The sequence below is a fragment of the Akebia trifoliata genome, chromosome 1 (assembly GCF_017979445.1).
Source record: "Akebia trifoliata isolate Shusen 1 chromosome 1, ASM1797944v1, whole genome shotgun sequence".
Lineage (NCBI taxonomy): Eukaryota > Viridiplantae > Streptophyta > Magnoliopsida > Ranunculales > Lardizabalaceae > Akebia > Akebia trifoliata.
Window position 1 is genome coordinate 26,793,013 of NC_141375.1, and position 15,007 is coordinate 26,808,019.

The 15,007-nt window shown below is 38.2% G+C and overlaps 2 protein-coding genes across 2 annotated transcripts; one reads left to right on the top strand and one right to left on the bottom strand.

Annotated features, from left to right (window-relative positions):
• The first annotated feature begins 1,443 nt into the window (after positions 1–1,443).
• Positions 1,444–9,586, top strand: LOC147411328 (polyphenol oxidase, chloroplastic-like). The gene is made up of 2 exons (XM_086447424.1): positions 1,444–2,792; positions 8,833–9,586. Exons 1-2 carry the CDS (start codon positions 1,569–1,571, stop codon positions 9,397–9,399), a joined length of 1,791 nt encoding a protein of 596 aa, XP_086303550.1. The 5' UTR covers positions 1,444–1,568; the 3' UTR covers positions 9,400–9,586.
• Positions 9,587–9,963: 377 nt separating this feature from the next.
• LOC147411329 (uncharacterized) lies at positions 9,964–13,735 on the bottom strand. The gene is made up of 6 exons (XM_086447418.1): positions 13,318–13,735; positions 13,036–13,168; positions 12,462–12,565; positions 12,105–12,276; positions 11,880–11,987; positions 9,964–11,794 (listed from the first exon to the last, which is right to left on the bottom strand). Exons 1-6 carry the CDS (start codon positions 13,356–13,358, stop codon positions 10,289–10,291), a joined length of 2,064 nt encoding a protein of 687 aa, XP_086303544.1. The 5' UTR covers positions 13,359–13,735; the 3' UTR covers positions 9,964–10,288.
• Between the last annotated feature and the right edge of the window lie 1,272 nt (positions 13,736–15,007).

The window sequence follows — 15,007 nt, forward strand, 5'->3', positions numbered from 1 at the left end:
TCGAGTGAGAGACCTAAGTTTTCTCAAGTCTGTTCATTTGTGTTGGAGTAAGAGAACTAAAAAGGTTCTCTAGAGATTTTAATGAATGTGGGAAAACAATTTCCAACTATCAAGTTTAAAGGAAAATGGTTTCCAATAGAGAAACGACTTTATACCATTTTCAATTAAAAAGGACTAAAAGCTGTTTCAAAGCATTGTTCTTTGCCATTTTCTTGTAGTGCAATCAATTTGAAAACATCACGGTAGCTCAAATATTCATAAAAATGTAGAGGCATATTTAGATCACACACAAAATTGATGGGTTATCAAAATAAGGGGTGATTTAAAAATTCAATATTGAGTGAAACAACTGCCCCCTAACAAAAAAAAAAAAAAAATGAAAAAGAGTTGTGATAATCTAAATATCTTTTTTCATGTGTTTTGTGTACCCTCCCTTCATAAAACCAAAGATCCTTTGCTTAAGGATACTCAAGATAAAGATTTATGGTTCTATAACTGCTATGTCGAGAAATGTAGAAAGAGCATATGAAAAAAAGAGAGTAAGAAAATCACATTTAAAAAAATAAAATAAAAAGAATGCACCCAACATAGAGCCTTGAGAGAGACGAAAACTGGAAGGGGAAAGGAAACAAGATCAAAGGGTGCATATTAGCAGTTTGAAAACATATATAGGGGCTATCTCAAATAATAATAAAAACAAGGAATGATTTAAAAACTAAAACAAATTGAAAGAAAGATGGGAGGAAACTGCCGCCCCTGATTTGAGAGGTACAAGGTCACAAAATCGAGCATAAAATATTGAGTTTGGAAGTATAATCAAAGAATAATGCTCGGTGATTGCGTAGGACATTGAGTTGATTTGATGTGGAAACCATAATTGCTTTGACTCGTATCGGCAGAAAAACATCTTTGCTTCTCACACAGTACGGCGACAACACTTGTGTGTGAGTCATATGACTTACAGTTGGAAAATGCTTTACCGGTGTAACACTGAATTGACCTGACAGTGCACAAAGATCGATTGATTTTCTAACTTGTATCTTGAGAAAATAATCTATGGTTATCTATACATTACCAGGTCAAGTTACATGACTCTTTAGGATAAGAAGAATAGTATTGTACGACTATTAAGACCACCATTGTCTAAGTCCTGTTTGACGCCAGATTTTTGGAAAGATAGGTCTCCATCTCTTCGCCAGCCGCCACACAAGTGGCTAATTAAAGCAACCCGATTTTCACGTTTTTGATATCAATATTCTTTAAAAGATAAGGTGAAATCTAACACCAACCTCAACATATGGTTGAGGTTCTCCAAAAACTAACAGACGGTCAAGATGATAGTAGAGGTTCCCAAGTAAGATGTATCCTTAGAAACCAAATACCGATCTCTATCAAATCTGTAATTTTTCTCTCATTTCAATCGTCCAATCAAATATGGCTCCTCTTTATTTGATATTTGAAAAAAGATAAGTAAATAAAAGAGGCCCCTAAGACCCTAAACCTTCCTTCCTTCCTTCGTAGACTATAGTCTATATGTATAACCCTCTTTCCCTAATCATATAACCCACATGGTACACAAGACAATGTCTCTCTCTTCCTTGGTCACCCCCACCACCAATATCATCCCCTCAGCCAACCCCCTAAGGAGGACAAAAAAGACTCATAGTACTCCCCTTCATGTCTTCACCAAAGGCATAGCTCATACATCTTGTGATCTTAACAAACAAAGGAAAGAAGAAGAAAACCCATATGCAACCGATAGAAGAAATGTCCTACTTGGTTTGGGTGGTCTATATGGTTATAGTGCCACCCAAAGTATCTCAGCCATGGGTGCACCAATCCAACCACCCGACATATCGACTTGTCACATGGCCGAGGATGCCGTGACAAAGAAGCCAGTCAGCTGTTGTCCACCTTATAGCATGGCCAACATTGTAGATTTCGTACCACCGTCTCAAAACGAGACATTTCGTGTAAGAAAACCGGCTCACAAATTATCAAAAGAAGAGATCGACAAATTCAACGAGGCCGTAGCCAAAATGAAAGCTCTTCCGTCTGATGATCCATGGAACTTCTACCAACAAGCTACCATCCATTGCACCTATTGTAATGGTGCTTTCGATCAAGTCGGTACCAACCCACCGGTTCTTCTCCAATTACATGGAAGTTGGCTTTTCTTCCCATGGCATCGATACTACCTACACTTCTGGGAGAAGATACTCGGGAAACTCATCGATGATCCAACATTCGCGATTCCTTATTGGAATTGGGACGCCCCGGATGGCATGTATATTCCGAAGATATATTTGGACGAATCATCCCCTTTATACAACGATAATCGGGACAAGAATCATTATTCGGCTTTGTTCGATTACAAGTATGCTCTCAATGATCCAAACCCATCGACTCCAGCCGAAATCGAAGAGGTGGTCACGCGTAATCTGTGCCAATTGGAAAAAATGTACAAGGAATCATCGTCGAATCCTTCACTTTTTATGGGGAAACCTTTGAGGGCTGGAGAAACAGCTACAACCATTGCTGCAGGAACTTTGGAGAATTTACATAATGTGATCCATCAATGGACGGGGTCACCCACTTCGCCTTATTATGATATGGGCAATTTCGTTACTGTGGCACGTGATGCATTGTTCTATGCTCAACATGCTAATGTGGATCGAATGTGGGATCTTTACAGTAGCTTTAGAAGGTACAAGCCTGAATTCAAGGATCCTGATTGGCTCGAATCTTCTTTTATCTTTTATGATGAGAACTGCCAAGTGGTTAAGGTCAAGGTTTGTGTTTCTCTCTCTCTCTCGCTCTCTCCATTTATTTTAATTTATTTATAGCATAAATATACTTAAAAAGGGCATTTAACAAATTGATTGTTTTTGTAAAATATTTTAATTCTGAAAATGATAAATTATGGATTTTGAAATTAAAATGAATGATGTAAAGGCATGTTTTGTTAAATAATCTTTTATTTATTTATATGAGATGGGACTAGAAATTAAGTCATTGCCCATTAAGGGTATGAATAGAATCAGATTTGAGACCCAATCAGATAAATCCAAGTTTGGATCAAGGATTTGGGTTCTAATAAGATCTCAATTTGATAATTGATTGTTTTGAATCGAACCACTTTGTAATCCAAGAGGGACCCCTCAGGATGATATGTTTGATTAAATACATCACTGATGTATATTTATATTATTAATTTTCTTTAAATATAATTATAGTATATTTTATATATGTTTTTATGAAAAAATCAAATTGATTTGGATTGGTCAGAAAAAAATAGTGATCCGTTGGACTTGGATCTGGTCCAGATCTAATAAATTGCTTATAGGATATGAAACCTACCAATCTTATTGGAATTTGTGGAGGATATTTATTGCTAGGTACCAAGGGGTGACACGTGATACCTAGGGATTCGATTCAAGTACAGAAATACGAGGGTAAGCTCGGTGACTCGGTCACAAAGCAACTATGGGTTAGGATCTCAATTGGAGAAAAGCAAAGAATAGATCAAAATGGATTAAACTGTCCCTCATTGGGATCATCCATTTGCAATATCGACACGTATTCCGAGGTGGACACGTGGCATCATTTGAAGATGTTTATTTTCCTTTTAATGTAATAACTAATTTAGGTAGGGGTAATATGGTCCATTGTATCTTAGTAAGGGGTTATGACTCTTTTAAGGCTTTTCAATAAATAGGCCTTTGAGGCCATGGAAAAGGGGGGGAGAGGTAGAGACAAAAATGTGGAAAGAGGCCATGTAACGGGAGTTTGATAGTGGAACGGCTCTTCGAGCCCGTGGACGTAGGCACGCTTGCCGAACCACGTGAAAAATATGTCTTATATCTCCTTTTTTATGTTTTTATTACGATTTTTACAAATAAAATGTGAAGATCGTGATGGATGTTGATTGATGCCAAAATCGGCATCCACAATTGGCGCCGTCCGTGGGAAATGCTACAAGGAGAAACGACCAAGCTCTAACATTTAAGAATTTCGATATCGATTAATTATGAGGACAGACAATATGAGGTTTCAAGTTCGATTTTACCACGAGAGTTCTGATATTCTAGTAGATATAGACGGGTTTCCAAACGCATTGGAGATTTTGTTGACTGACGATGGATAGGATACAGATTGATTTCTTAACTAAAGGCTGAGACTAGAAGTTTGATGCAAGAGAGGAGGGGGTGCTGCCAAGGATGGCAAAGGTGTTAATCAAGCCCCCTTTAGCAGTGAAGCGGCAGTTGTGGCCAAGTCAGATGCCAGGTGGTGCTCATGTATAATGAGTAACAACTCCTTGGAGTGGGAAATAATAGGTGTGGTAGCGGCTATTGTTGCTCTCTCTATGGTTGAGGACGAGGTACCCAGTTCAGCTTCCATGCTGTCTTAACAAGCCCAACTGGGGAAGGAGATCATCGAATAGTGCTTTAGACTCAAATAACCTGTGTTCGACGATGTCATCGTTGGTTTTTTGGTTTACCAGTTCATTTGGGGAAGAAAATATGGGAGTTACCACTTCAGACCTGGTAGGATCAATTCCAATTGGGGAAGAGTAATGGTGGTTTGTTGCTTATTTGATACGCAGCCTGCAAGCCAGGATGGATTAGACGTTAAATGGTTTCAAACTTGACAAGTAAAGATTTGCTGGCAAAGGAAAGAAGCAAAGTATCACATGAGCTGTAATGGTACCATCAGGTATTTATTATTTATATTAAATTGAACTAAAGTCAAATTTGAAAAGGAGTGGTTGGGTGTATTACATAGACATCAAGGTTGATGTACATGGAACCATCCTGATGGTGGGAACATTAAAAATGGATGATAATTTGATTGTTAATTACTTTGTATAAACATCAATTTTTAATGTTCATTACCTTGACATCCTTCATTTGGGAAAATAATAAGGATTATCGTACGTGGTAAAAGGTAGAGGTTTGGTGTCAAGTTTAATGGTCGTTGGGAGCCGATTAAGCTAGCGTGTCTAATAAGTTCGTCGATAACTCAATTGAACCATAACGTCTCAATTTGACCCAATTTATAATTTCTTGACTCGGTCGAGTCGAATGAAGTAAGGAGGGGTTTAATCCAAATTGAACTCGATGAGCCGAGTTACTCGTATGTCGACTTAATCAAGACAACTAGTATGTTGTAGTAAACAATCAAATTGCTTGGCAGCTTAGTCATGTTGAGTTAATTTCTTGGTAATTGGGTCAGTTTGACAAACAAGGCTTGGGGACCAATTTTGTTCCCTATTCGATCGAATTAAGGGTTTCCGTCATATCACGTGACAAATAATTGGGACTTTACCCGAGTTAGGGGACTCAAATGATTAAAATGGTAAATTTATGTAAGGTTCAATCCAAATTCGACTTGCCAAGTTGTACGGTGTGAGTGAAGGTCTAATTTGAACTACGAACAACCCATTTATTAGTAGACAGTTAGCCTCAATTTAGCGAGTCAATTGATTTTGATTCAGGGGGTAAGTTTATAATTGGGATTTGTACAATCTATGGAGTGGCCAGATCGACAACACCGGACTAAGAACTAATTGCCTTATTGTTTTATGCAATTATTATTATTTTGTGTCCATGTTATTTTAAAGATGCAGGATGCAGAGGAACTTGACACACACCCGACTCATATGAGGAGTCCGGTCCACATCCTAAGTCGGTCATGCGGGACCACTTAGTGCAAAATTCGACCGTTGGGGGTTGGCCTACAAAGAAAGCCTTGGCCCTTCACTGGTGCCGAGCCCAACCGAGGGGTTGGTATAGCGGAAAGCCTTGGCCCTTCACTGGTGCCGAGTCCGACCGAGGGGTTGGTGTAGCGGAAAGCCTTGGCCCTTCACTGGTGCCGAGCCCAACCGAGGGGTTGGTGTAGCGGAAAGCCTTGGCCCATCAGGGGAGTCGAGCCCGATCTGGACTTCGATCGGATATTCTACCATTTATCAAAGCCTTGGCCCTTCACTGGTGCCGAGCCCAACCGAGGGGTTGGTGTAGCGGAAAGCCTTGGCCCATCAGGGGAGCCGAGCCCGATCTGGACTTCGATCGGATATTCTACCATTTATCAAAGTCTTGGCCCATCAGGGGAGTCGAGCCCGATCTGGACTTCGATCGGATATTTTACCATTTGTCAAAGTCTTGGCCCATCAGGGGAGCCGAGCCCGATCTGGACTTCGATCGGATATTCTACCATTTATCAAAGCCTTGGCTCATTAGGGGAGCCGAGCCCGATTTGGACTTTGATCGGATATTCTACCATTTATCAAAGTCTTGGCCCATCAGGGGAGCCGAGCCCGATCTGGACTTCGATCGGATATTCTATTATTTATCAAAGTTTTGGATCGTTTTGGGATCCAAGCCCGATCTGGGATTTCGGTCGGTTCTTCTGTCAAAGCCTTGGCCCGTTTTGGAAGCCGAGCCCGATCTGAGACTTCGATCGGTTATTCTATTATTTATCAAAGTCTTGGATCATTTTGGGATCTAAGCCCGATCTGGGATTTCGGTCAGTTTATCTATTATTTATCAAAGCCTGGGAGCCGAGCTCGATCTAGGACTTCGATCGGTTATTCTACTAATTATCAAAGTCTTGGATTGTTGTGAGATCCAAGCCCGATCTGAGATTTCGATAGGTTTATCTATTATTTATCTAAGTCTTGGATCATTTCGGGATCCAAGCCCGATCTGAGACTTCGATCGGTTCGTCTATTATGTAACGGAAATCCTGACTTGTGAGAGGAGAAAATCTCGACCGTAAAGGGGTCGGCACACAATGAAAATCTTGGCAAGTGAAGGAAACCAAGCCCGATCAATGAGGTCGGGCTAACTCGTATTTGTCTTTTTGTAACAACTGGTTCGTAAGGGAGGCAAGTCCAACCATTGGGGGTGGGTTTAATCGATTTCTATTCCAAACCCAACCGTAGGGGGTTATATCTATTGGCTTTGGAGATCGGGTTTATGAAGGCACCAATCGCAGTCAATAATTAGAAAATGACAAATTATGAGGTGCGTTGCCACGTGTCACGTGGTACCATTCATTTATTCTCGGGCGCTCGGACTAAAAGTCCAAACCCCCGAGAGGGGGTATTGTGGAGGATATTTATTGCTAGGTACCAAGGGGTGACACGTGATACCTAGGGATTCGATTCAAGTACAGAAATACGAGGGTAAGCTCGGTGACTCGGTCACAAACCAACTATGGGTTAGGATCTCAGTTGGAGAAAAGCAAAGAATAGATCAAAATGGATTAAACTGTCCCTCATTGGGATCATCCATTTGCAATATCGACACGTATTCCGAGGTGGACACGTGGCATCATTTGAAGATGTTTATTTTCCTTTTAATGTAATAATTAATTTAGGTAGGGGTAATATGGTCCATTGTATCTTAGTAAGGGTTAATGACTCTTGTAAGGCTTTTCAATAAATAGGCCTTTGAGGCCATGGAAAAAGGGGGAGAGGTAGAGACAAAAATGTGGAAGAGGCCATGTAACGGGAGTTTGATAGTGGAACGGCTCTTCGAGCCCGTGGACGTAGGCACGCTTGCCGAACCACGTGAAAAATATGTCTTATATATCCTTTTTTATGTTTTTATTACGATTTTTACAAATAAAATGTGAAGATCGTGATGGATGTTGATTGATGCCAAAATCAGCATCCACAGAATTCAACCCAATCCAATGATAATCTACCTAGAAATATAGGCTTTCTGAGGATTACGTTTGATTTGTTGGAAAATAAGTTATGCGGAGAATCTCTCTCACAGTGGATATAGCATTTTGAACTTTCTTTAATCTCATAGGGGAAAAAAAAGATTTCTTTGGGATTAGTAAAGTTTTCTGGGCATCCATGGCAAATAAGTGATGATTATATTTTCCATTTTTCGTTTTTAGAAATTTTATTTAGCCTCTAAGGGGGTTTGATACAGAGAATCTAACGTATGATTGAGATGGGAAGTTATTCATAGGGATTCTCGTCACATGAATCCCAAGAAAATCATTATCAATTGGAAACCTAATCTTTTCCTCCCAGTCTATGTTCAATGTTGTTGAACACAATACTTGAGATTGGAAGAGTCCTTTCTTCAAAACTTCTCTCATTAATTTAATATATTTTTGAAAGTTATTAATCTCAAATAGCAGTTGAGATTCTAAATCCAAGAAATAGCTGACATGACATGACAGAATATTCTTTGGGGTTCCCTAGAAAAATGGATCTCTAAAGACCAATATTGATAACTAGAGGACCTGATTTTCCACATGCCGTGTTGAACCTTGTTCGAGGCCACAAAAATCTTCTAATTTTGGTTTTACAATGCCATAGTCAAAAAAATTAGGCATAACTCCATCAATAATAATAATTAAAAAAAAAATTTGTTGAAGATGGGATGGTATTTCATATGAACCAAATGGATCCCTAGGAAATTTTCCCAATCCTTAGGAAGCCTATATTCTTTAATCCCATCTCACTAGGGTGGTCAATGGGCCAGGCCCATCATGGACCAAACGCTACGGCTCATCCATGCATGGACCGGGATATTGTAACTTGGCTAGTTTAGTTAATGGGTTAGGTCAAAACAGGTCTGGACTCGGGCCTGCATAGACCGGGTTTGAATATGGTAACTGCATCATTTTTAAGATAGGAATGAAGAACATTCGACATTGGACATTTTTGGTTTGAATAAATTGTAACCTAATAAAATATTTCACATAAGAGTATTATAAGAATTTGATAATTCATGAACATTTTCAAGGGGCTAAACTATGAAATGTTGGCCAAGGGGAAATCTTATGCAGTTTTTCAATAACATATAGGTGAAGGATTGCCTCAAAATGGAACAACTTCGATTCACCTACAGTCCAGAGGATATTCCATGGAAGGACATGGGTGGACGATGCAAGGAAGTGAAGTCTGCCACAAAGAAAAGTGCCGATAAATCGGCGCAACCCGATGTCTCAGTTTCTGAATTTGGATCAAAGCCGATATCTCTCACCAAGACCATTCGAGTTATTGTTCCGAGGCCTAAGACATCTCGTAGTAAGGCTGAGAAAGAAGTAGCAAAAGAGGTTCTTCTCATCGATGGCATCAAGGTTACAGAAGGGAACACTGCAAGATTTGATGTTTATGTCACCAAAGCGACGAAAGATGGTCAAGTTGGTCCGGACAAGGGTGAATTGGCTGGTAGCTTTGTAAAAGTCCCGCACTCACACAGTAAGGAATACAATAAGGGGCCCAAGGTGTGTCTTGAGTTGGGTATAACTTGTTTGGTGGAAGATATTGAAGCCGAAGCTTCGGATAAATTGGTTGTGACATTGGTGCCTCGAATGGGAGAGATAGTTGTGGGAGGGGTTCATGTTGATCTGTTCAAGGTTGAGGACTAGTTAAAGCTTACCAAGCCAAACTTCTCCTCTGTTTTCTTCTATATTTGTCTAGAGAGATATGTCCATTTATTCTCTCTTATGTATGAGTCGTGATGAATGCACGTGGTTGGGTATGCGGTTGACGTGGCAAGGGCACAGAACCATCATTATTCCTTATATATATATATATATATATATATATATATATATATATATATATATAGATATATATATATATATATATATAGATATATATATATATATCACTCGTGTCCTAAATAAAGAAGTCGATTTGTTTCTCTATATTTTTAGGCCTCCTTGAAGGCCACTTGCTTGGGAAGTTGTGATCCTAATTTGTTGACTCTGCATCTTTGATTGATGTTTGAACTTTGAAGTCTCTCTCTCCCTCTCACACACACACACACACACACACTTGGTTTTGGATCAAGACCCTACTTTGAACCTACCCACACACACACACACACACACACACACACACACACACACACACACACACACGCAAGGGGAAAAAAACTCAAATTCAAGTAACCAAAATTGACTAATATGCCAATAGACACCAAAACAACAGATGAAATTAACCAAAATAAATACAACCAACCATGGTTTCATGTTAAACTTGGGCTATCCAATTTAATTTTATCAACAATAGCATTATTACTGTTTCAAATCTGTTTTATAAAGTGCAGGCAACAACGGCTAATGGGATAATATCATAAGTGGAAATAGGAGAAAACTTATAAACTGTATGACAAGAAGTAATTCAATGGAGACCTCTACAGCACAATAAATACAACATAAACTAAGAAAGAAAGGATACCAGTACCACAACTTGACTCATTATATACATGGTGCAGTATCCGATAAGATTTTAGAAAGTCTCATACATTTCTCATAATTTTCCACTATCACTCGTGCTACTTTGCATATACTCTTTCTTGAGGGCACTGAATCTGGCTGCCAAGTCATCATAGTTTGGAAGGTTAGGGTGTACGTGGGAGCAGGAAGATGAAGGGGAGCTCTGAAACTGAAAGGAAGTAGACCTTAATATTTGATCGGTAGGTTCAACTCTAGGCCGTACAAGTGGCATTGTCACTGCCCTCAAATAAGGTGGTCGTGCACGTGTCTGTGTCCATGGACTTGACATTCTGGAGCACGAGCCATGAGAAGAAGCACAGATAGCCTGAAAATCTATTACTTCTCGTTCTTTCACTTTGCTTTGCTCACTTTTCCGGTGACTTTGAGAGGGCATAAAAGCATGTACAACACTTACTTCGTAGTCTTCCCTCTTGGGTTTTTGAGGACGACCCATTTCCTGGTCTCTCATGTTGATGCCCTTGGCCTTGTTTGCCGTCCACTTACAATGTTTATTGGTAGTTAGAGTAGTGCTTAATGCTTCATCACATGAGGAACATTGACAATGGCAGCGTCGTTGAAAATCATGATATGAGAACTTGACTAACGTAGGAGTTCTATTACTTCGAGTTGGAGATGGACTTTCCTGATCATCCTTGTCGTCACTCATAAGGAAATAACATGGGTGCTCCAAGCAGCAATTGACACCCACATCTTGGTTGAAGATGCAACTACCGTACATTCTCCTCTGATTATATTTGCACTTATGAGACATACTATTTTTCCCCATTTCCAAGCAGCCATAATACGATCTTTTGGGTACTGTAAACTTGTTTCTATGGCTGGTGAATGAAGAACTTGGGCTTCCTTCTCCATCTGGTGAAGAATCCCTCGACTCACCATAGTACAATGCACATTCAACATCATTCATGCTCAAAGTTAGTAATGTGGAAGAACTGTTCATTTGATCCTCCACAAACACACATCTCCTCTTCAACCTTTTCTTTGCTTGCTTCCTTCTCTTGTTAGCTCTCTTGGAGCTTGTTTTTCCATCTGATGATTTACAAGGCTCCGTGTGATCTTCAATGAAACTAACTGCACAACTACTTGTTGGAGGTGGGACGGTTGATTTGAACATAAAGAGTCTTTGATCCTTGTCACTAACATCTTCTTTCATAATGGGCTGAAACTCTTCTATGTCATCAAGATAAATAATAGTTCTCTCCGAAAATTGGTACGAACTTTCTGATGCTTCTCCTATTGTTCTTTCCATCTTATGCGCGTCCTTCTCTGTTTCAATCAAACTTTTATGGATCTGGTTAGAGTTAAGAGGCTCAACAGACTTAGTGGTAATATCCAAACTGTCCACTAATTTCTTCGTATCTGATGACGAGCAGTATGATATAGCACTCCCCTGCATTTCATTGTCATTTGAAATTTGCAACTGCGATCCTCCAACACCGTTGTAAGTAAATTGAATGTCTCTATCTGAAACTTTCTCTTCCCACTCAACATCAAAATTTTCAAAAGAAATATCGTATACCTGCAACCGGACATCAAAGAAAATGAACTAAATCCAGAACAACAATAAAAAAAACCTTTTAATAGAATTTGTGGTACAAACCTACCTTAGTATCTGTAGGTCCCAGTTGAAGATTGTTATTCCTAGCTATTTCTTTCATCAATCCAAGCTTCACATCATCAGATACCGACTTCACACAGAGCTTCTCAATGATCTGTGTTAAAGAGTTTATGGGTTGTATATAAGAACTCAAAGTAACAACCAAAAGAAACAAAACTACTTAACTGGGAATTGGTCTATAAGCAAAAAAGGCATTTAAAAAATAGACAACCTGATGGTTCACAAGATTCCCAGGTAACAATTCAACGGCACCCGTTGCAAATTTGTGCCCGTACCGCTCTCCAAACAGCTTCCGTAACTTGTTCAGCTCGGGCAGATCACCACATCTTGCGGAAGCAAATGACAAACTTGACACTGCTTCACCAATGTCATTAGGGCAATCCCTACAACGACAAAACAATAATGTCAGCCGACATCCCACATAAGAAAAACTCAAATAATAAATTTACAAAGTTTTAAATTATATATTCTACTTTGAAGATTACATAGAAAGGATGGGTTTCATAATCCAATTTACAAGAAACTAGAAATCAATTTCAATTGGGAGGACTAAATGCAAGAGTCGTACCTGTGTCTGCGAATATAAGGTAGGTTGATGATGATAAATTCACAAAATTGGTCAAGTAAATCATAAGCAACCTTTATGCTTTGATCCTTGGTAAGCTGCTCGACCTGAAATTAAAGAAGAAATCAACGATGACCAACACGAACAGCTAATAATACGAAATCTTAGGATTTAATCTTCTACAACAGTTTTATTGATGGACCTTTCAAATACTGAGAACTATCAAACTTGGTGTACAAAAACTTGATTTTTAGAAATAATCTAGCATCAACGATTATGTGCGCTATAATAATTTATGCCCGAACCCCTATATTGGGGGTCCAAAGTATGAATTCTATTTCTATAACTTAAATAAAGAATAACAAAAATCTAGATAGAACAAACTAAGTTTCCATAACTAACTGATAGGGTTGTTTTCCTCTGTTTTTCTAAAGATTGTGAATCATTCAAGAATTAGTAATACTGGCTCTCATAATAAATTCCAATTGTATAAACCAACTAAAACTCATGAATAAAAAACACAGATAACGGGGAATCACAGATAATTAGGTAGTTTCAACATCATACTAGAGCTTACCCGAGCAAGCGCGCTCTTCTCTTGCCCTTTCTTGAGAAGCTGAGAAATATCCTCATGTAATTGCCTTATAATTGAATCTCTCTTGCTCTTCAAGAGCTTTAGTCGGCACTGTACACGCTTGATCAGTTTCTTGCTGCATCCAAACATAAATATAAATCCAAAAATCAATTATTAGACAAACCCATAACTAATCTTAGTGAAAAATTAAATAAAAACCTTAATATATAGTAAAATAAGAACATAACAAAGCAGAAAAATATAACCTTGTTTTTTTTTTCTTACCAACTTGAGGCTTTTCTCCATCCAAATAAAATATCAAACATGTTCTTCTATCTCAATCTAAATGCTTGAATTGAAGAAGAAGAAGAAGAAGAAGAAAAAGATCGAAAACATAGTGAGAAAAACATTAAGTGATGGGTTACATTTAAGTTAGCTTGGTATCGATCAAATAGTGATCATATTTGATACTTGAGAGAAAGAAAAAAAGCTTTCCAAGGAGGAAGAAAGCTGAACCACTAACAAGAAAACAGTTTTGATTCATATATATATATATATATATTTAGTTCTTGAGAAGGAGTGGTAGTAGTGGTGGTGGGGGTAGGTTTGAGAGAAAACGAAGGGGTGACGGTTCTTCTCCAATAAAAACTGCTCCTCTACCGGACAACCTATATTTGCGGTTAAAACCCACTAAATAAAAGCACACAAGTGATCCTCCTGAGTTCTGAAACTGTCGTTAAATGGACCCCTTGACGTCCCGGTTTTTAATAATTATGTTACTACCTGATGTATATGATGTAGATGGAATCTCATTATAATAAACCATTCTTTGCCAAGTGGTACAATCTCATGGCCCCACCATATGAAGTATCACACACTAAAACTCAGTTTGATTGGTGATTTCTAATGGGGGTAAATTATCATTTCATTAACTAAATATGATGGAATTTCGATTCTGACTCACTGATCATTTTAATTAATTACCAAAATATGGTGAACGAGATCACAGATTTTTCAAAATGACAATCTCTCTGATGTAAAGTAACAAATCTGCGAGATCATCACTTTTATAACTAATGAGATTGTCACTTTGAAAAATCTACAATCTCACTCTTCATGTTTTGGGAATTAAAATGAGTTGGTATGGAAATTTCATCAAAATGTTGATAATGTTTTTGAAAGTTTCTCTTTCTATTAAATGATATCGAGGTCTTTCATCATGGGTGTCAAGAGTATTATTTTTTCTATAACCAACAATACCTCGAGATCACCAATATTTTGCATAAAAAAAATATGTTGTTTGGAAATCCAAGTAGCCCTTGGGAAAAAGTTTTTGATACTTAATTTAAAGTGTGATCTTAATCCAAAAATTGACCAAAGTCCACAAACTTAAATCCTCTTTTCCTTAAAAGGATTACCTTCTATGTACATCCTAACATGCAGGGGTGGAACTAGGATTTTGCTTATGTGGAGGCAATCAAGAGTAGAAATTTTTTTGTGAGGGTAATTAAAAGTGAAAAAAAAAAATTTGTTAGGAGCAAATAAGAGTGATTTTTTTTTTTTGGGTAATAGTATAAATTTTTTTTACCTGCCGCTAAAATCTATCGTAATTACTCATTATTCCATAGATTTTGAAAATTCTTTGGCAAGTACCCCCACAACCCCCATTATAAATTCATCCCTGCCAATATGATAATTCCCTTATAATATATTCTTTTTTACTATCATAGAAATTCATGATTTTCAATTTTTAAAATTTTGTATTATTAAGTATGCTTTTGGATCATTATCTTCATGAGAAAGACAAATCTAATTGACAATGCATGCACTTCAATAAATCCCAAACAAGATCATTTTTTGTCTCGAGATACCATTGCTTATCGCTCTTCTCAGATTATTTTCAGTAGTTAATTCACACCCCACTCAATATGAATCTCTAGGTGGAAATTAGAAGGTGGGCTCCCAACCCATCATC